This window comes from Cavia porcellus, unplaced genomic scaffold (assembly GCF_034190915.1).
Source record: "Cavia porcellus strain 051 isolate PalLab524CR breed Dunkin Hartley unplaced genomic scaffold, mCavPor4.1 scaffold_5, whole genome shotgun sequence".
Classification (NCBI taxonomy): Eukaryota; Metazoa; Chordata; class Mammalia; order Rodentia; family Caviidae; genus Cavia; species Cavia porcellus.
Window position 1 is genome coordinate 22,471,368 of NW_026947488.1, and position 23,125 is coordinate 22,494,492.

The following is a 23,125-nucleotide window of genomic DNA, read 5'->3' on the forward strand; positions in this document are numbered from 1 at the left end:
AAGATACAGGACCTCAAAACAAGACCACAGGGAATCAACAATGGCTACAACCCTCAGAAGGAGATCTCCCTGCTAGATGCCACCCTGCATACCGATATCCTCTGAACCTATGATCAGACCACAGGCCCTAGACCTGCAATGTTAGTGAAACACCAAAGCACCACAGGCATCCAATTGCATTTCACCTCAATAGCTATCATCTCAGCCTATATTTCTCTGGATAAACAGGTTGCTTGGGGAGATGGAAGGGACGTTACTTCTTGTATTGCCAGCCCACATGTTGGAAGAGGTTGGAGTCCAGCTTTTCTCAGTCCAGTGGCAGCCCACACCTGGCGCTGGTTACCAGACTGGATTTGTTTGCTGGTGTGCCTTTGTTCTCTCTCCCCTCAGTCCACAAAGGGTCAAATAAAAATATTTAGCCTAAAAATAAAAAAGGATAGGAAGGTGGGTGTGGTGGCATACACCTGTAATCCCAGCATAAGGAGACTAAAGCAAGAGAATCGTTGCAAGTTTGAAACCAGCCTGGGTTACTACCAAGTGAGCTCAATGCCAGCCTGAAATGCACAGCAAGACCTGTCCCAAAAAAAAAAAAAAAAGGATAGGAATATAGCTCAGTGGTAGAGCACCTGACCAGTATGCTCAAGGTCCTAGGTTCAATACCCAAGACAGAAAAATGTTTAAAAATCCCTGTACATACACAAAATGATATATGGGTCAAATTGATTCTTTACATTGTTGTGATAATACAAAACTAGAAACAAGCACTCAAAAGGCTGAGGCAGGGAGACTGCTGTGTGTTTGAGACCAGCTTGAGCTACAAAGTGACTTCCAGGCCAGCTTGACCTGCATGTGAGATCCTGTCTCAAAAAGACACACACACAAAAAAAAAAAACTAGAAACAATCTAAATGTCTACTGAGTAGGGATTGGTAAAATAACAAATATATACTACAGAAACAAGAGAACAAGAATAATACATTAAATCTTAAAAATGTGCATTAAAACATGGATAGATGTTTTTAAACGGGCCGGCGGTTTAGCTCAGCAGTTTAAATGCCTGCTTAGCAAACATGAGGTCATGAATTCAATCCCCGGCACCAAAAAAAAACAATACACAGATACAGATATATCTATCTATATCTATATAATCTGTAAATGCATAAAAAAAAAATCCCTACCTCAAAAAAGTAGGGTTACACTGGTTATATCTGCATAAAGGAAATAATCAAAAAATAAGGAAGGGAAACCTTTCTCTTTTTGTGTGCTTTTGTGTTTTTGAATTTTAAACCAGGGGAAGCTGTTAAATATTCAAAAAATTTTAAAGTTAAAATAAACCTTAGGTTTTACTGCCACATTGCCCAGCCTAGATCCTTTGCCCTTACTCTTCTCTGGCCATTCTTCTCTTAAACTCAGTCCTCAACAGGTCTTCTCTGACCCTTGCTGAGATACATGACTAGGTGATTGTGCTATACTGTATTTCTCCAAATATCTGCTACCCGTTCCAGTGGGAAGATTATACACATTGCCACCCTGCTGCTATCAGGCCTGGCCATGTAACTTACTTTGACCAATGAAATCTGAGGACAAAGGCCATGAAAGCCAGCTCATGACTGTGCCCAGTACCAGATCAACAATCCCATGTAACAGCTGTGCTGTCAGGCCTGGTTTCAGCAATGACACATAGGAGCTCAAAGCCAAGATGACCACACAGTATGAGCAAGCAATAAACCTTTGTGTGTTTAAGCCACTAAGATTTTCAGGTTCTTTGTTACTATATGTGGTTTATCCTAAGCTGACTAACCATACAAACTAATTTCAAAATTTACTGGATCTCATGTAACCTTTTACCTTGATTCTGTATTTCCCAAACCTATAAAAGTGGGACAGTAACAGGTCCTACTTCATAGGGTCACTGAAGATTAAATAGGTGAATATTGCTAAGCTTTTCACTTTATATAGCACTTACAATTATTGTGATAATTACTTATTAGTACTAATAACCTCTTAGGAATTTAACCTAGCCCTTCTCATTTGTTTCTGTAAGATGCAAGTGACTTTCTGGACTCTAGATATTAATTGTACATACATTTTGCCTTTGGGCCACCATTTCCGCTTCTGATGGCATTTCAAATTGTCTTTTGTCTACTAAGTCACTCCATTACGCCTACCTTTCCCTAACTATACCTTAGATCATCTGGAGAACTTTTAAAAAACATCTGTGCCTGAGCCTTATGTTAAACCTATTATTCAGAATGGGGGTAGTAGAGCAGACAAAGTTATTAAAAACTACACAAAGATGTTGTTCACATGTCTGCACCAGGTAGCTAATAACTCATCAACATACACAAAAATGCAGAAAGATTTCATGCCCTTCCCTCTGAGACTTTCCTATCTATAAAACCCTACCAGAGAACTGCTATCTCAGCCTCTTCACTGCTCGCCACTGCTGCACTCCTGTGAGCTACCCTTCTCCTTCTCTTCTCCTACTCCACTGGTCTGCCTCTCTCCAAGATCATCAGCCCAGAACTGATTCCGGTCTTCTACTTACTGGTCACTCTCTAGGCTGAAACACGGTTCCCTTTCACCTCCTGAAACTCCCCTCCTCCTCTGCTTCTTCTGAACTCTCAGACTTTCCTGGTTCCTCTGTAACCTCCTCAAATGCCATTCTATGTCCCCTCTACTTCTGACCCCTGCATGCCAACACCCCGAGGGCTATGTCCTTGTTTTTTTCCTCAGTGTTCTCTCCCTGGCACACCTGCACTTATCAGGATGTCGTATCACCAATATGTGGACAAGTCGTACATCCACACCCCATGTGTCTGGTCTCCACAAAGCTGCAGACTCCCAGTTCAACTTTCCTGTTAATAATGAAAGATCACCAATATAAGAAAAAAATAAATCTGTTTATGATCAAACACATCAGTTTCCCTCCAAAGTTAATTCTATCTTCTGGGAGAGAAGGCTCCTGGGCTTGTACTAGTGTTCTATGTTCTGATCTAGGTATTGATAACACAGGTGTATGCCTTTGTGAAAGTAAATCAGCTCTGCAATTACGATAGACATTTGCTTATGTGTATTTTATACTTTAATAAAAATTACTTTAAAAAAGGAAAGAAAAACCTGAAAAGACTCTTAACCCTGGTCACTGCGTTGTCATTCTTTGTCAATTGAATCAAGGCTCATAGGACACAGTCACCTCACCCTATTATTTCTCCACACCAGTAACTCACACAATATTCACTAAATGCAAGCATCTCCCCACTTGGCTCCCACTGATTGTTCAAGCTCTATTTCAAAGGCCATTGCTTTTACAAGGCTTTTCTTTATCCTTCTTTCTACTCCTGTCCATACCAGATAGGATTTTTCCCAGTAAGACAAGTTTCTCTCACAGTACTGCATATTTCTCTATTAGTCAATTTTTATTTGCAGCTACAGTGGTATTCAACAGACAAAAGCAATGAATAACTTCTCACTGTTCCTTTCAAAGAATGGCTATTCCATTTTTATTTTGCAAATATAATAAATTGAAAAAACATTAACTTTAGCCAAAAAAAATTATATGCCCCAGAAGTTTAATAAAAAAAGTGACTGAACTACCTATTTCCTAATTGATAGGTGAATAGTTCCTGACAGGAGACTGTAAAAATGCAAATCAAAGTAAAGAGAGTTTTCAAGATACAAAGTCCTTCCAAATACATCCAAATAAAAGGACACATATGAATTATGTACTCACCTGAGGAATCTGTGTGCTTTTCCCACATCCTGTTTCTCCAACAATCACCACGGTCTGATAGTTTTCTATCAAGTATAAAATATGATTCCTAAGCTGAAAAAGAGTAACTATACATTATAAATAGCCATATTTTGACTCTAAAGACCTAAACAAAAATGTTTAAACATTGTGAAACAGGCTGCTTCCAAAGGAAAGTAAATTTTAAAAAGAACTATCAAGACATATTTCCAGCTCTCAAGGACCACTGACATCAGTATGCACTGACACAGCTGGAAGCCATTGTAATACTTACCAACTTATATCATGAGAACTCTTTGATTCAAGATTTTCACTGGTAAGAAATTATACTATAGCATACTAATATATGTGCTTTAAAAATGTATATGTAAACATATTCACTGCAGAATTGCATACAGTACCCCAAAATTCAAACTACCCAAATGTTCAACAGGTTATCTTGTTAAATTAGTTATAAAACACTCTAACAATTAACAGTTACTAAAAGAAACAAATGTCTCTTTCTACTAATACAGAATGATCTACAAGATATATAAAGGGAAACAAGACATAAAATCTTGAGTAATATACTAGCATTTGTTTTTAAAGAAGATAAACATTTATATACACATATATAATTTTTTTAATTTGTAGATCATCTCTAGGAAAAAATAAAACAAGGAAGTATAAAATTGCTGCCACAAAGGATGGTAAATGCTGAGTGGGGAACAGAGAAATGAAGACTTTTAAGCTTTGCACAGCATGCATTTATTACCTAATTTAAAAGTTTTTCATTTATTAACATTTTAAAAGTCTCAGGGAAAAAATAAAGCATATGCTTTGACCCCTATCTTTAAATGCAAATTCACAATAAAGCACTTAGTGTGAAGAGAAACAAGGTATGGCCATTTAAAAGTTACAGAATAGCCAGGCATGGTGGCACGTGCTTGTGACCTCAAGGACTGCAGGTTCAAGCACAAAGTCCCAGCCTGGGTAATTTAGCTACTTATTAAGCTCTGTCTCCAAATGAGAAAAGGGGTTGTTGGGGATGTAGCTCAGTGAGAAGGTCCTGGCTTTAATTTCCAGTTGACTACAGATACTCCTGATGCCCAGTGGGTAATAAAGGTATTCCATAAATACCTGATTTGAAATGAAGGAAGTAACTGTCTCATGCTCCCTCTCTGATCACTGCTCAGCTCCTCTGCTGTCACATCAAGAATGTTTGATGAGGATGAGAAGAGTTGAGATACTGCCAGTTTCTATCTAGCAAAAAAGGTACTGGTTATTTGGGAATTCTGAATTAGGCATTGTCTGGCATCTAGCTATAAAGTCCTCAAGCCTTAATGTGACAGTTTTCTGGATAGTCATCAAAAATGAAGATTACTAGCCCTACCGTCAGCTAGATGGGACCCAGCAATCTTATTTACACGTGTACCCCAAGAGATTCTGGTGCAGATGGTCTAAGAACTAGTCTAGATGCTTTCTTCTTGGTGCTGAGACTTTGTGCTTTCTTTCACATTGGGTGGAAGAAGAGCAAAGCTTTGGGTTCTTTACAGTTACTTTGTAAATGGCAGACTCACTGCTGAACAGACAGATACACGGATAAATGAGAGGGTGGTTAGGGAAACTTGAAAGAAATGAAGATCAAAAATCTTCATTTTTGATGCCTATCCTAGAAAGCTAAAAAAACAAAGTATTGTAGGAAATAAAAGAGCAAAGGAAAGAAGATGAAAATAAGCAAATTATGTAAACGCTTTTCAGTGGAGCTATGAAAAGCTCAGATTTGGTCTGGGAACAAGTTGGGAAAGATGCAGTTAGGACCTCACCATGAGAGCTCTTGAATGCAGGCTTAAAAGCCTGCACTTTACCTAGGAAGGAAGATAGGCTACAGTATTTTGAGAAATTGGGCAGTTGCATACAAGACTATTTTTTGGACATAAACAAGATGAAGACAATGTGATTCCAACATCATGTGGCACAAGCCTAAAAGGGTCTCTGATGTGTTGTAAATGAGCAGTCAAATGTGTGACATCAAGAGAAATGATAAAAAGATGTTGCATAAGAGGACAATCTTACACCCAGCACCCAGGCCCCAAGAGAATGCCAGGCTACAAAAAGCAGCCTAGAGGCAGGCTGCCTTGCAACTACACTGGGGAAAAAGACATGATTAAGGTTACTTTAGTTTCAATCTCTGTTTTACTATTGTTGTTTTTCTGGTACTAGGCATTGCACATACTAGGAAAATGCCCTACCACCAGCAGTTTTAAAACTATTTTTAATTCAAATGGGGGAGAAGTGATGAGGAGTAAATTTTTACCCTGTCTTCCAGTGTTAACCCTTATCATTTTATGCACGGGGTAAAGAAGGCTCAAAAATGCTTAAACATTGCTTTGCTTTTTCTTTTTTTCCTTGTTTGTTCTTTCCCAAAACAAGATCCCATTAAATAGCCAAATCTAGTCTTGAATTTTTGATCCTTCTGCCTCAACCTCCCAAGTAGCTTGGATTACAGTAAGCATGTGTCACTGTACCCAGCTGTGTTTTGCTTTAAATTAGTAACTTATACTCCTGTTTCTTACTATCTTATCTCCATCTTCTTACTATTTTAATTCTATCAATATACTGCAACTTTTATTTTTTTCACCTGTTGTTTCATTTATATGATAGAGTGAAGAAAGTTTAAAAAAGGCCAAAATTTAAATCCCCAGTAAACAGTAATTTTCCTGTTCTTGAACACTGACTATGTCTGAGATATTTTTTTTTTTTTTTTGTCTTTTTCATTTTTATCGGTACCAGGGATCGAACTCACGACCGCACACTTGCAAGGCAGGCACTTATGCCGCTAAGCTAAATCCCCAGCCCCATGTCTCAGATATCTTATTAAATGGTCTACAATGACTATCCCACCAGGGCCCCATAACATTCAATGAGGTAGTTGTTATCAGTCTGATATCATAGATAAGGAAATGGACGCTCAGAAGGATGAAGCAAGGCCACACAGTGCACACATGTTGACATGTGGACTGAAAACTCCAGGTCTAGAGACCCTAGCGAAGCAACAGCTAGCCCACTGTCTCACCTTCTGAGGGTCACACTCATTAACATTCACATATAACAGAGGAAGCTACATTAAGAATATTGCTGTTTATATCTCTTTGGATAAAGAACATATCAATACTAAAAAATTACCAGACAAAGGGACCACTCAAATGTAAGAACTTGATGTCTTTCACCCGGCTCTATTCAAAAGAAAGAGAGGAACATGTGTACTGCTGTCCATACCTATTCGTGTCATTTCAGAGGTATGTGAACAAGGAAAGCCCATCACCTTTCATCAGGGGCCATATGAAATAAACATTTGCCAAGTCACCTGACCTGCCTTTGGCTCTGTGCCCACTTCCTGACTACTGCTAGGTTCTGCATGTTGCCAAAAGGAAGAAAGGATGTTTATCAACTGTGTCCATCACCACTAAAGTTCACTATGAATCAGTGTACTCTTGTGAGCTAAGCATGCATCACTTCATTTGCACTAATACAATCAAGTATCAGGATATACATCTGGCATCTGGTAACCATGATGAAATCCCAACACTGCCTCAGCAGGCCTTCCAGCACTAATTGAACTCTTCATCCAACATAACCTTGAATTTCCAATTAATCTTGTTTAAGTACTTTTTTAAAGAAAATGAAAATTTGCCATATGCTGATAATGTGTTGCAGATGGGTACACAGAAGTTCACTGTAACATTTTGTCTACTTTTCTGTATGCTTGAGATTGTGCAAAATTAAAAGCAATGAAGGTGTTAAAAGAAGCCATTCCAATTCTTCCCATTTTTAAGTATGTAAGATCTAAAGGGAAAAATTTTTTAAGGACTTTCCATATTTACAGAGTTAATACACCCATACACATACACACACGTACACACAATTTAGAAAACTATTTCCTTAAATGAAGGCTCCTCTAGTTCACTGTGTTTTCAAAAACCCTCAGAGTAAGAGGCCACTGTCTGCAATAACAGCCATGTGTCCAGCAGACCACGACGAAGCCCATGCCCTGGCCTTGCCATACCTTAAACACAGGCAGCTTCTGCCTCTGCTGCTCTATGGAGAGGGCAGCATAAGGATTGTAAACGATGGTTGTCCCAGAGTTTTCTGTGACACTTTGTCTCTCTTCAGTGATGCTGACACCGGGCCCTTCTGTACCTGTAGCAGAAATGTTTTTTCAGATCCTCTGATGCGGTGAACAGAAAAAGGTTTACGGGTTACACATTTTCAAAAATCAAGGTATACTCCAAAAAAAAAGCAATGCTTTTTATCTCAAACTACTAAAAGTATAAAACTTTAAGCTTTAGAAGTTTAAATTTTGGGGGCTGGGGGTTTAGCTCAGCGGCATAAGCACCTGCCTTGCAAGCAGGCGGTCGTGAGTTCGATCCCCGGTACCGATAAAAATGAAAAAGACAAAAAAAAAAAAGAAGTTTAAATTTTAAAACCCTAGGAAAGCATGTATCAAAATATAGCAATTTTTCTTAAACGCTTGAAACAGAGGGAGAGGGCAGCCCCACTGGGCTCCCACTGGCCACTCAGCTCTATGTATTATCAAATTCTTAACCAGTGAAAAAAACCCAACACGAAGTAGAATTCACTGAGGCCAAGGACAAATCCTGTCACTGTGGATTAGCAACAGGATTCAGGGAAGACGGGCACAGAGGCCTTGAAGCCTGCCATAGCTTTCTCCTCTCATCTCTGTATTTCTTGACAAGTTCCTCTCAGACCCTGGAGGAGCTGGAAACAAGGCCGCTCACAGTCCCAGAGCTCAGGCTCGAAGGTCTTCTACCAATTGTTCCCGTACCCACGAGTGAAGATGAGGGTTTATTACATGCCTGACCCAGTTCCAGGTGCTAGAAATACAGCAGTGAACAGTCCAAATCCAGGCCATGCTCTCATGGAGCTTTCCTGCTTCTTCTAGAAGAGTGTAATCCAGTGCATGAAGTGACAGGAAGTGCCATGAAGAGAATAAAACACCGTAAGAGGGACTGAGAGTCCCAGGTGTGGGCTGTCGACAGGAGTGGTGAAAGCTCTCAACACTGACCCTCAGGGACTGACTTCTCACAGTTTAGGTCCAATGCCCACCCTGATCCAATATCTTGAGCCAGTAGAATAGGATACAGAGAATGGCAGCCTTTTCTGAACCAGAGCTGGAGTGGTTACGTGAGAAATGCTATTCCCAGAAATGCCACAGAGAGCAAATTAAACAACAGCCAGCCACCAATTGCTAAGAACAATCATAATGATGCTCAATGTGGAGCAAGGGAGCCAGATCCCATCCTAAAAACCTGTGAAAGGTACGAGAGACTTTTAGCCTGAAAAGGAAAACACCTCAGGAGAAACACTGGTTCACGTTTTATGAGCAGCTTCTGTGACTTTTCACGCTGATTTGTTCATGTGGCCCTACGCTCAAGGACCAAATTAGGAATAATAAGTAAATGACATACAAACTCAATGTAACAAATATTTCTAAAAGGCACAGAAGTTCAGCAATGGAGTATGTTGCCTTGGGAGTCAATAAAAATTCTCCCTAGAAGTACAGATGAGTGTATACAGCACCCTACTGAGAGTGCTATGGGGATAATAGTTCAAAACAGCTATCTTCCAAGTCCTTGGAACTCAAAATCTGTGGTGCTACTTGAAAGAACATGGACTTTATGATAAGAGTAATTAGCCCAGTGATTTTTATCCTTTTTACAGGTCTCAGATCCCTTGCACAATCTGGTAAGTCTATAAACTCTCTTGAAAACCACAACAGAAGAAAAAATTTACCAAACTAGAAAATGCTAGGAGTCCATACCCTTCCTAGGACTCAATTCAGAATCACTGCTTTAGATTTTTGTTCTTTTTCATTTACTTCCAGGAACAAAGCTGTGTTCCAGAGCCCAAGATTGCCAAAAATCAGGTAAGTGGGGCACTGCTGTGTTGCTTTTGCCAAATGCTGATCTTCCTTTCAACAAGATAAAAGACAAAACAGAACCTGGAACAAAGCCTGTACTCAAGCAAGTTCCTTTCCTTTTTTCTCTTACTATTGCCACTTTTGCTTTTTGGGCTTTTTTTCAATGCTAAGGATCAAACCCAGAGTCTCACACATACTAGGCAAGAACTCTACCACTGAGCTACATCCATAATACTGCCACCTCATAATAATGTCTTATCATATGTTTTGGCGGACAGGCAATACTAGAACTTAATCCTTCATAATCTTTAATCAAGAAAACTATTACAAAAAATATCTTACTCTCTTCTGCTCTGTTTTTGCCACAATTCTCTCCTTTTCAAAGCACTTTAAATTGTTCATTTATGTCTGGAATATTCTAACACGACTCTCACAAGGTCTCTTACTTCTTCCTACACCCAGGTTTAGTGCAGTCAGGGTCTTGTTTACTATCCCATGTACCCTTGTCTCTAATCCACGGCCCAGCCCATCTCAGTATGTCCTTATGATATATTTTATAAGAGTATCTGCTATCAATCCATAAAGAGTTTATCTTTTTACCAAAGACTTCATTCAAGAACCTCAGGGCTGCTTCCCCTCCGTACGCATCCCCCAGCCCACTCAGGCTGCTTATGGCTGTCTTTTCACTGGGAGTGTTCTGTGTTTAAAGGAGTAACAACTTTACAATTTTTGCAAACTATAAACACTTTCATTTCCCCATCTATTTAAAAAAAAAAAAAGCTCCTAGTGGCAACCCCAATTCAGCATTCCCTTTAGCCTAGGCTTGTCAAAATTTGGTGACCCATTACTGAATTAGGAAATCCATGTAATGGGTCATGCCAGCACTTTTAAAATAATGAAACAGAAATGGAGTCGCTCAGTAGAGTGCATATTTAGCAAGTGTGAGGTTCTGGGCTCCATCCCCAGCACCACAAAGGAAGGAAGGAAGGAAGGAAGGAAGGAAGGAAGGAAGGAAGCATTGGAGAGGAAACAGAAGTAACAGCACATTCTAGAAAACAGTATATTTCTGGACACTTTTTTCCATTATGTACATGTGCTAGATCAGAATATCTACATGGAGTAATTAAAATAACAGTGAATGTTTCATTTTTTAAAACTTATTACAGTAAAAGACACAATGCCATGAAAATACTCCTCCCTTCCAAATACTCCTCCTCTCTTCACACACTTAACCCATTATTCTTGCCACTTTCTAAAGCCATTCTGGTGATAAGATTATATCCAAAAGATGAGAAGTATAAAACAAAAGAGGCCTTTATTCTGAGAACACGGAGAGAGAAAACCAAAACCCCCGACCGCTGGAGTTGGGCTTTCTCTCTGGCGGACATGTGGCGTGGGTGGTACGTAAGTAAGCATCAGTTTGGGGTGGAACCTAAAGGGGCATCAGGGATGCAAGGGTAGCCCATTGGCCTTTATTTGGCGCCATAGGTAAATTCCTAGGGCGCAGGGAAGATGGAGTCACAGGTAAATTCCTAGGAGTGGGGGAGATAGGAGCTCCTTGGTTGGCCTCTAAGGCTTCACCAGCTACAGTGTCCTGTCTGGGCCAAAACTCCTTCACTGGAAGTTTTCCTTGGTGAGAATCTTCATGAGATGTGATAAAAAATACAGTGAATTGTGCTACTGAGTGCCATCCAAAGGAAAGGCAGACTTGTAAAAACATTAGCGTGTCCTCACCCACCTTATTCACTGGACCTGGCACCATGCAACTTCTGGCTGTTCGCCAGAATCAAAATGACAACAAAACATAAGACACAAAGAAAGAAGAGCTTCAGAAAGTTGTAGGAACATGAGATAAGTGTGTTCACAATGAGGGGAGATATTATGAAGATAATTAATGACAATGTATCTTTTTAATTAATTTTATTTAAACATTCGCCCCTTCTGGATTTTAGCAGTACTCTCATTTAAGTGTCCTTGTCTCTAATGTTCTCCTTCATTCATTCTCCATTTGTCATACCAATGCCAAGGTTATCATTCTAAAGTAAATCTATGTAACTTACCCACTTAAAAACAGTAAACTCCAAATTCTTTGTCATGGAGATCTATCATAGTAAGGTCCCTCCCTACCTGTCCAGCATTATCTCCTATCACGCCCCAAATTACATAACACCATTACACTAGTCAATTATTCTGGTTTTCTAAATTTGTTTATTTGTTGGACACAGGGTCTCACTCTGTAGTCCAGATTGGCCTTGAATTCACTGTGTAGCTCAGGCTGCCCTCAACCTCATGGCAATCCTCCTGCCTCAGCGTCCCAAGTTCTTGGATAATAGATGCGTGCTACTATCATCGGTTCCTTTTGGACATTCTTACGACACAAATCCAACTCTGCCTTTATTTATACTGTATCATTTGCCTAGAGTTGCTTTCCTTAATCACTCCACAAAACAAAATGTTATTCATCTCTCAATTCTTTCCTACTTGGGCGCAGTCAAAACCCTTCAACAGTGGTAGAGCACTCCCACATTCACTCCAGCACTGGAAAGGACAAAAGCTTCAAAGCCACTGCTATTTTTGAATGTACCAATATTACCAGATTTATCAAGTTATTTCTTGTCTACATGTTCAACTTTTCCTTCCCTCTTCTATAAAGCCACATAAATATGGTTACCTAATGCTAAAAGCTTTTCATGTATTATTCTGATTTAATCTTCACAAAAATACTTCTATGCCAGATTATGGATGGTATAATCAAGACTTTGGGCACTTACATGACTATCAAGCCAAGTAGTGACTGGAATTCAAGATGAGCACTGTAGTCTACTGAGCCCATCTTCTTTACTGTCATCTTATTCTGCTTCATTTAAAGTGTTTTCTAATGCACATCTAACTTCATAATCAATTGAGAGCACAGCTTTAGAGCCCAGAACATCTACATTTGTAACCCTGGCTACAGGGTTAAAGATTCAGTAAGCATACTCCAACAAACTAAGTAATAGAATGTAACTCTTGAGAGTAATTTCATGTTCTTTAACCAAAATAGTAGTTAGTATAATTTTCAACAACTTATTCAGGTCTTTACTACTTGGCACATTGTTTTGTGTGTATGTGGTGTGTGTATGTGTGTGGTGTGTGTTTGAGACAAAGTTTCACTGCCTAGTTCAACCTGGATTCCAACTTGCAGTTATCCTCCTGCCTCAAATTCTGGGATCAAAATTTCTACCACCACCACATCCTGCTGTACTTAGCACTTTACTTTGTTATTAAAAGCCTGAATAAATAAGGTAGCTCATTACTTAATGGAACCTTACTTTTCGCTGTAAATAAAACTCAAGACAGATAATTGGCTAAAGCCTAGAATGCTGAATCATAAAACTGTCATAAAGACACAAACAGGATTTTTTAAAAGAATTAAGCACATTCTTTGCTTGGATTTATCTCTCACATCATTTACATGCATGATCAAAATTTCAAGGAACCACTCTAAAACATCCCTTAAAACTTTTCCTTTTATTACCGTTTCTGTCTGTCATTTTCCAGCAATATACTTTGCACAACCCAACAGGGGTGCAGGGGTGTGGGGGATGGATTCCCATTAATAAGAAGCTTATTTTTAAAAGGAACTAGTGGACAAAGAGAAAACAAAATGCACCTAGCATGGCCTCAATACACATTCAACAAAAATCTGATTGTCCCAGTTAAGAGACAGTGATTCAGTGTATCAAAAAGTGTACCTTGATTGAGTATAATTGTTCATGCGATTTACGTTTTCTGAGCTTTTAGTCTGTTAACCCGTTTCCGTGCTAAAGACGTAAATGTGATGCTGGCCAAAACAAAATACTTGCTGACAGTAATTTTTGTTAGTCAAGTCAGAAGTGGATGACAACCAGGCGTTGTGATGCACATCTGTCATCCCAGTTCTTGGTAGGCTGAGGCAGGAGGATTGCCCTGAGTTGGAGGCCAGCCTGGGCAACATTATGAGTGAAAGGCCTGCCTGAACTACACAGCCTCAAATTCTCCCCCACCTCACTCTAAATAAATAAATAAATAAAAACCTGGATCGCGGCCAACATAATAAAGGTGTTCCCTTTCTGACAGACACTTGGGTCAGGGTGGACAAGAATTACCCTACAAGAACACAACGCACTTCCCCTTTTTTTAGGACCACTTAAAAGTCGGATAATGTGTTGTGTCATTATTCAAACCCACGTGATAAGTGTCATTCTGCCCATTTTACAAGTGAGGAGACCAAAGCTCAAAGAGGTTACATGACTTGCCCAAGGTCACTCTACTGCTTTAAAACAAAGATCGGTAACCTAACTCCGTGGCTCCTAAGTACTTGAGCACCATCGACTTTCCGGCCCCAACATAGCCCAACAGCGGTTGTACCCACGCGGAGGTGCTTTAGCATTCCCTTTCTCGCCGGGTGGGCAAGACAGGAAATCAGCAACGAGGGAAATGAGGCCGGAAGTAAAAGAGAATGCAACAAGGTCACACAGTTTTTGCCCAGGTTGGAGCCGGTCTCCCGAATCCTTCTGGATCACGGTGGGCGCCATAACCCGAATCCACTGGCTGAGACGCGGCGGTGCTCAGTCTGCCGAGGTCAGGCCTACGAGAAGGTCCGCAGGCCCCAAAGTGCTAGCCGCGACGCCAAGACTGAAGTTAAGCAGGCAGGTGCATCTACCCGCCGTTCTGCAGAGGGTCTTACCCGGTCGCCAGAACTTCACGGGTCCCATGGACGCAGCCATGCTGGGGTGAAAGGTCACGAAAGCGGCTCCACCCCGCAGTTGCGCGCGAGTCCCGTTGGACCTAGGGGGCGTGGCCCGCGGAGAGCTTCTCTCCGCCCGGACCCAGCGGTGTAAAGGCCACGCCCCTTAAGCCACCGCCCTCTGTACCACGTGACCAGCAAAGCGCTCCTGGCCCTCCCCTCTCCGGCTGGCGGAACTCTGATAGCCTCTATTGGAGCTGAGGGCGGGTGCCTCTGCCTCTTCTGAGCCTGTTGGATGGGGGGGGGGGGGGGGGAGGGTAAGGCGTCGCCTCACTGCCTGCGCACCTTCCACAGTGCAGGCTCTCGCGGAGGACCTAGGACAGGAAGACCGTTGTGTATGGTGTCCTCTCCGGTTAAGAGATAGTGATTCAAGGTATCAAAAATTGTACCTTGACTGTAATTGTTTTCTGGCCTTTTAGGCTGGTTGTTAATCTGTGTTTATGATAACGTGCTAAAGATGTAAATCTGACGCTGGCAAAAAGAAAGACTGATTGTGTCACGTACTGACCCAGTTTTGCTGCTTCTCTTTCAGACTTCATTTTCAAATTGAAAAGTCTCAAATCTGGGACACTTCGGAGAATGAAAGGGAGTGTTATGCAGATGGGACTTGGGGATAAGCGACAAACTGGATGTCTGCCAGGCAAATTGGGGCACCTAGCTAGGTGTGCAGCTCCAGAAAACCCAGTATAACAACGCTTCTCTGAATGCATTCAATGTAAGACAGGTAGCCAATCTTCACAGATAAAGTGTTAGTCAACTACCATCATGGATTTCAATTTGAGCACAGCCCAAAATATCTACCATTGTTTTTGTTTTTGTTTTACCATGATGCGATTATCAGAATGCATCACAGAGCTTTTTTTTTTTTTTAAATAGGATTTCACTGTGCAGACTGAGCTTGAACTCTCTTGGTAGCCCAGGACGGCCTTGAACTCACAGCCATCCTCCTGTCTCAGCTCTTTAATGCTAGGATTACAATGTGCACCACCACACCCGGGCACAATGCCATTTTAAGAAAAGCTTTGTGAGAAATTTATTTAAATTCTTTTAATACCAGGAATAGCCATTTATCCTGTACCTGAGTTTACTGCAACCTTACGGACATTGTGAGTAGCCTATCTTACCAGGTTCCTTCTGTTTTGGTTACTGGAAGATTTTTTTTTTTTAATGTGTGGCTTACATGAAGTAGGCATGTATTAGTTTCTCCCCAACTCCATTTTTCCTGTGTTTCCTTTATGTAACTTTAAGTTTACATGATGTGGAGGACCACCTGGACAACTCTCCTTGAATAAAGAGCAGTTATCTCCACTTTGGTTAAACCTACCCCAACCTGCATGTACTGATATGTACAGACCCGGCTAAGCTGTCTCTTTTTCCCTTCAGTTAGCTCTAAGCAATATAAACAGGGCTAGCTGAGGTGCTGATGCATAATCTTTGAAGATAGGCGACAGGCGCTGTTTCCTCACCCTAGTGTCTCCTTAAACACAGTTGAGCCAGGCAGGATGGCAGAGCCTCAGCCTCACCTTACTATAGGGCTGTCAGCTGGGGTTCAAGCCTTGAGAAAAGAGGCTATGACTGCCCAGGGCAGAGAAGTTTGCACATTAAAAACTGAAGCACAAGCCTGCAAAACATTAAGTGCTATGATTGTGTTATGCAGATTGACCTTTCAGCATATCCTCTCTGCATATTGCAGAGGTGCTTTCTGTCCTCCTAGCTAACTCAGTAATACCTGCCATTCTCACACTCATCCTCTAGCCACTCCCTTCTTCATGAGTTAATAAAATCTGGAATAGGCCCTGGGTTGAGATCTTTGTTCTGATAACCATGATCAGGGCCGGACTCAGGACTCCTTGGCCCCCCCATAATTATAAAGATGTCTTAGTGTCTTTATTCTCACTGTGGTTTGCACTGCAAGTGGTAGATTGGAATTAACTTGCTAGAATTCCAATAATGTTTCCATGGGATTACAAATATAAACTTCCTGGACTGAGATGAGGACGGGAAAATGACATTGTGTCTTATGTTTCCTTGTGGGTTACTTAAGTCTCAGTAGTAAAAAAGAAAGATAATCCCCAGCCAACTGGGTACAGAAGTGGATGGCCATCTCTTCAGCCAATTCCTTAAATCTTAAAAAAGAAACCTCAACCTTGTGTGCCCAACTGAGCCAATCTTAAACTACATAGATCTCTAATTTGAACAAACCTTCAGGAAAAAATATTTAACAGAAAAATTTATCTAGGTTGCTCAGGTATATCAGTGATACTATGCTAGCTTTTAAAAATTGTTATTTGTTGGGAGCCGCAGCCCCGAGCCCAGTCGCCTCACTTGGCGGACGTGAGGCCTGTAGTAAAGAGTAAAGCCTGAGGTAGATTACCCCTCCCATCGAGCACGTTAGTTTCCTGCTTACCGCGTAAGCAACCCGCTCAACAATATAGTCTGCCTGGCAACTGATGATGTTAGCCAATCAGCTTGCCTTGCTCACTTTAACATGATTGGACACTGTATCCGTATATATACTGGTGCCACCCCTGGGGGGAAGAAGAAGCCCGGAAGTAGAAGCCCAGAAGGAGCCGCGGGGAGCGGACCAAAGGAGGCTTCGGCTGGGAGCGATCCCAGGGCAGGCTGTACGGAGAAGGAAAATAAAAGAAAAGGTTGTCCACTGCCAGACTTTGTCGTGTGTCCTTCCTGCCGGCCAGGAGCGACATCGACATTTGGAGGCCCGCACGGGGACTGATCACCCCCGAGACGTGACAGCGGACAATGCTCCAGTACAGAGCTGTGAGACAGGTGAGTTGGGGATAAGCCTGGGCTCTGGGTGGCGCGCACCTACAGGGCTTTTAGACTCCCCTCAGGCTCACGCGTAAGTGGCGGATTCCTTGGGCCTCACGCGGTGAGTAACATATTAAAAGATGGGAAACATGCTAGGTAGCAACTCTAAGAGCGAGGGTGGTTGTGGAGAAAGCTCTCAAGAGCTTACAAAAGTACGCAGGGTATTTGAGCAGGCCCAGTCGGGGAGCTCCCGAGAGGGGCCCGTCAAGGGGAACAAAGATGCTAAGGAGAAGGACGGGGCTCTAGCCTCGGAGTCGTCTGACTCCGAGGACGAGGGAAAGTTGAATGGCAAGGAGGCCAAAGAGACCAGCTGTCAGGAGCCTAAGTCGCTCGATAAGGAATCGCAGGGTTCTTTCCCAGCGTTGCGCCGTGAATTGTGCTCCGCTCAACTTGGTCTGCGGAGGAGTAGAGAGCTCCTGAGCGCTCCCCGGCGCGAGAGGGAGGCGAAGCCTTCCGCCCCACCTTGGGGGGTGTTCCCGGAAGCGATCCCTCGCCACGAGGCGGCCGCCCGGGAGCTCCCTTCCCCTTTGCCAGAACAGGAAGTGATGCACGGGCCCCCATTTTCCGCCCAATCATGGCCGCCGTCTTATGCTCCGCCGCCGGCGGGTCGGTATTTTTACAGGCGGCTTTGGCAGGGGGGACGTTTGTCTCATGAGGTACATCCACCACCTGGGATAGATAGTGGCCCCTACGGGATATTTCCTGTACAAGTAGCTATGGGCCAGGGACATAATGCATGGGAGCCTTTTGAGATAAAGCAGATTAGAGAACTTAAAAATGCAGTTACAACCTTTGGGCCGACTGCGCCTTACACCATTGCCATGCTGGAGAACCTGTCTTCTGGGCCCCTCACCCCCGCGGACTGGATTCAGCTGGCAAAGGCGTGTCTGCCCTCGGGTAGTTACCTGGATTGGCGAGCCTGGTACGCAGAGTTCTCTGCAGAGCAGGCTGAGAGAAACGCCAATCGGGGAAACCGGGGGTGGAACAAGGAAATGCTTATGGGAGAAGGTCGGCATGCTGATGATCAGACTCAGTTCCCCGGCGCTGTCTATGAACAAATCAATGCCATAGGGCTCCGCGCCTGGAAGCAGGTAAGTGGTGCCGGAACAGCCTCCTTGTGTCTTTCAAAAATAATTCAGGGTACCACAGAGCCATTTGTTGACTTTGTGGCCCGAATGCAAGATGCTGCCGATAAGATATTTTCTGATCCGGGAGTGGCTCGACCGCTGGTAAGGCAGCTGATTTTTGAGCAATGTACAAAGGAGTGCAAGGCAGCGATAGCTCCTCATAAGAACAAGGACCTCAACACCTGGATTAGGATATGTAGAGAGATAGGGGGGCCGCTCTCCAACTCGGGAGTGGCTGCTCTCCTGGCCGCGGCTGTACAGCAGAGGGGACCTCGCGGGTTAGAAGGGGAATGTAAGGCTAAAGGGTGTTTTGCCTGCGGGGAGCCAGGACACATTAAACGTCATTGCCCAAACAATGCAGATGCTAGGCCTCGCCCTAGGAATGAAGAACCATATGTTTGTGGGCGATGCAAGAGGGGATCACACAAAGCTGAGGAGTGTAGGTCGGTCTTTGATGCTCAGGGCAACCGTATTTGTGGACGAGATGCTAGAGGGCCAAAAAACGGCCAGAGGGGGCCCCCTTCACAGGCGGGCCCCCGCCCCAGAGACAGGACAGCTCAGGATGGCAGCCTTCAACAAGGGCCACCCCTGGGTCAGCAGGTGTGGACCTCAGTGTCGCCTCCAGACTTATATTAGTGCCTGATATGGGTGTTCGAGTGGTTGAAACCACCTTTAAGGGACCATTACCCGAAAATTCCGTGGGTCTGGTGATCGGGAGATCCTCCACGGCCCTTCGGGGTCTCATAGTAGTCCCGGGGGTCATAGACTCAGACTACACAGGACACATTAAAATTATGGTTCAATCTCTTGTGGGTACTATGGTAATCAATAAAGGAGACAAGATAGCGCAGCTCTTGCTGCTCCCCAGTCTCCACAGGAGATTTCCCTCAAAGCAGAAAATTAGAGAAAGTCAAGGTTTCGGTTCCTCAGGGGAAGTCTTCGAGGGACTCCATATAATACTTGATAAAAGGCCCATGCTCTCACTTAAGGTCAATGGCAAGAATATAACAGGGCTCCTAGACACAGGAGCTGACCGTTCCATTATCTCTAGAAAGGATTGGCCCTCCAACTGGCCCACCAACACTGCAGATAACACGCTGCAGGGCCTGGGGATGGTGTCAGCTCCTCAGGTTAGTGCTTCAACCCTGTTCTGGTGCGATGAGGAGGGTCATCAGGGCCATTTCCAACCATTTGTGTTGCAGTTGCCAGTGTCTCTATGGGGAAGGGACATCCTCACTCAGATGGATGTCACGCTTATGTCAAACTGCTCCCCCCAGGCTAAGGATATACTCAGGAACCAGGGATATACCCCCGGCAAAGGCTTGGGCAATGCCCTACAGGGTCGGACATCCCCAATACCAGTAGAGAACAAAAAAGGTAGGCAAGGGCTGGGTTTTTCTTAGGGGCCGCTGAAGAAGCTCTCCTACCCACTTCGATCAAAATCACCTGGAGGTCAAATGATCCGGTTTGGGCACCTCAGTGGCCCCTGCCTAAGGAGAAGCTATTAGCCTTGTCAGAAATAGTCAGTACACAACTTAGATTAGGACACATTAAGCCGTCAACCTCCCCATGGAACACCCCCATTTTTATAATTAAGAAAAAGTCTGGCAAATGGAGGCTGCTCCATGATCTAAGGGCGGTCAACGCGCAGATGCAGTCCCTGGGGGCGGTCCAGAGGGGGCTGCCAGCTCTCTCAGCCATCCCTCAGTCCTGGCCAGTTTATGTTATAGATCTTAGAGACTGTTTCTTCTCAATCCCCCTGCATCCAGAGGACACTCATAGGTTCGCCTTTACTTTACCCACCATTAACCAAGAAAGCCCTGATCTCAGATACGAGTGGATAACACTGCCCCAAGGTATGGCCAACAGTCCCACTATGTGTCAGATTTACCTTGATTCCCTACTGGCCCCCCTACGGAAATCCTTTCCCAAGATAAGATGTGTGCATTACATGGACGACCTTTTGCTCAGCGGCAGGGACCCAGACATGCTAAATAATATGCTCGGCCAGTTGGTCGAGGCACTGAGACAAGCTAATCTGCATGTTGCCCCCGACAAGATTCAGGGAGGAGAAATGGTGACCTACTTAGGCGCGAAAATCTCCCCTATGCTAGTCTCTCCACAGAAGGTCACCATTAGGACGGATGGCGTTAGGACCCTAAATGACATGCAAAAGCTATTGGGAGACATTAATTGGATTAGGCCATATTTACATATACCAAATTCAGATCTCAAACCCCTGTTCGACCTTCTGAAGGGAGACCCAGATATAGCCTCCCACAGGAGGCTCACTCCTGAGGCAAGAGCTGCCTTACAGAGAGTGGAAAAAGCCTTAGGTGGGGCTACCTTACACAGAATTGAACCAGGGCGACCCTTTGATGTCTGTTTGCTACAGACTAGTCTACAGCCCACAGCGGTGATTTGGCAGAAAGGACCATTACTGTGGATACACCCTAAGGTCTCACCTGCAAAAGTCATAGAGCATTACCCGGAGGCAGTCGCTTCATTGGCCCTTGAAGCGCATGATAGAGCTGTCCAACATTTTGGCTCAGGACCACAAGCCATCCAAGTACCCTATACCGCCAGCCAGATCAAGACCCTGGCTGCCTGCATAGATACATGGGCCATTCTGAGATGTGTTTTCCATGGGGATATAAACAATCAATACCCTAAAGACCCTATCTTGTCATTTGTCACTCAGCACCCTATAATTTTTCCAAAGGTTACTGCCTCTGAGCCATTAGTCCCAGCAACTACAATATACACAGATGGCTCCAAGACGGGGATAGGCGCCTATGTGATCCTAGGCAAGCCCCCGGTTACCATACAATTTGAACCTGATCAGCCTCAGGTGGTGGAACTGCAGATCGTTAAAATGATTCTTGAACGGTTCTCAAAAGCCATTAATATTGTCTCCGATTCTAGGTATGTGGTCAATGCTATGCAAGTGCTTGAGACTGCCGGTTTAATTAGATCCACTTCCACAGTGGCTGGGCTGTTCCTGTCTATCCAGACATTGCTTCAGAACAGACACCATAAGGTCTTCACCACCCACATAAGAGCACATACATCCCTGCTGGGGCCCATGGCACAGGGGAATGCGGCTGCTGATACTGCCACTCGCCCGTTATGGATTTTTACCTTACTAACACCAATCGAGCGAGCCCGTGCCTTCCATGATAAGTTTCATGTCAATGCCAGGACACTAGCAAACCATTTCCATGTTTCCAGAGCAGATGCACGAGATATCGTGCGACTATGTGACTCCTGTGCCACATACAAACCTGCCATACCGATGGGAGTAAACCCTCGAGGTTTGATCCCTGGTGATGTTTGGCAGATGGACGTCACACATATACAGGAGTTTGGGACTCTTAAATATGTTCATGTTTCCACAGACACCTGTTCTCACGTCATATTCACAACAGCAGAAACAGGTGAAAAAGTGTCTAATGTGATCAATCATTGCCTGGCGGCTTGGGCCGCATGGGGCAAACCAAAAATATTAAAAACTGATAATGGACCAGCCTATATAGGCAAAGCCTTCAATGAGTTCTGCAAAATGATGGAGGTTCAATTAAAACATGGTATCCCATACAATCCCCAAGGTCAAGGAATCATTGAGAGGGCTCATAGAAGCCTCAAAGAAATTTTACAAAAACAAAAAGGGGGAGTAGGCCAAGGCCTGGCCCCAAAGGCACGATTATCCATGGCACTATTCACACACAATTTTTTAAATTTAAATAATGATAATTGCTCCCCAGCCGTGGAGCACTGCAACCCTTCCCCCAACCATAAAGGGTGGGTGAAGTGGAAAGATGTCCTGACAGGACAATGGATGGGCCCGGATCCAGTGGTCAGCTGGAACCGAGGCGCGGTTTGTGTTTTCCCACAGGAATCGGGACGAGAACCACTGTGGGTATCGGAGAGACTGACACGGGCGACAAAGCCCTCGACTGAAGATCAGACCTGCCCTACCGGAGATCCATCACAGACCAACCAACAAGATGAATAGAAATAGCGGTAGCCCGAAATGGACAAAAAGATCCTCAGGCATATGCATGGCTCGCTCGCCTAGCCTACGACCGAGTCTAGGGGTGGTGAGCTTCCCACACTCCTCCTCTAAAAAATTATGACATAGCTGGGTAGGAGAGTCAATGACGGGTAAGAGCGTACTCCCCCGGTGCGACTCAACCTAAGCCAGGCCCTACCCCATCCTGCACGTAAGCCGCTGGACTGTTAGATGCTGCCCAGGTCTAAATTTCTCTCCGAGGGGATTTCTTTACGGAGAGGAAATGAGTGCAAGCTTGTGTGCATCCAGGTTCCGTCCAGTTTGTGCCTGGCCCTAGAAAAAGGACGAGGGCCTCAGGGCCTTGGCAGACCATGGGACGGCCGACCAGGGTCTAAGCCAAGGACCTACGGTGGGCCTACGCATAGGGCATAAGCCTCTGCACCCAGTCCAGGAAGGGCTACGATGCGCACATTTATAAAAAAAATAAAAAAGGGGGAGATGTTGGGAGCCGCAGTCCCGAGCCCAGTCGCCTCACTTGGCGGACGTGAGGCCTGTAGTAAAGAGTAAAGCCTGAGGTAGATTACCCCTCCCATCGAGCACGTTAGTTTCCTGCTTACCGCGTAAGCAACCCGCTCAACAATATAGTCTGCCTGGCAACTGATGATGTTAGCCAATCAGCTTGCCTTGCTCACTTTAACATGATTGGACACTGTATCCGT

The 23,125-nt window shown here is 43.9% G+C and overlaps 1 protein-coding gene across 2 annotated transcripts in view; it reads right to left on the minus strand.

Annotated features, from left to right (window-relative positions):
- The window catches only part of Dhx35 (DEAH-box helicase 35), an 83,889-nt gene extending 69,365 nt beyond the window's left edge, over positions 1 to 14,524 (minus strand). For both annotated transcript variants that reach the window (XM_003467755.5, XM_063248352.1), the window contains exons 1-3: positions 14,379 to 14,524; positions 7,796 to 7,929; positions 3,733 to 3,825 (exon numbers count right to left, since the gene is read on the minus strand). In XM_003467755.5, coding sequence (XP_003467803.1) covers positions 3,733 to 3,825; positions 7,796 to 7,929; positions 14,379 to 14,418 — 267 coding nt within the window. In that variant the 5' untranslated portion in view covers positions 14,419 to 14,524. The remainder of the gene's footprint in view (positions 1 to 3,732; positions 3,826 to 7,795; positions 7,930 to 14,378) is intronic.
- Positions 14,525 to 23,125: the final 8,601 nt, after the last annotated feature.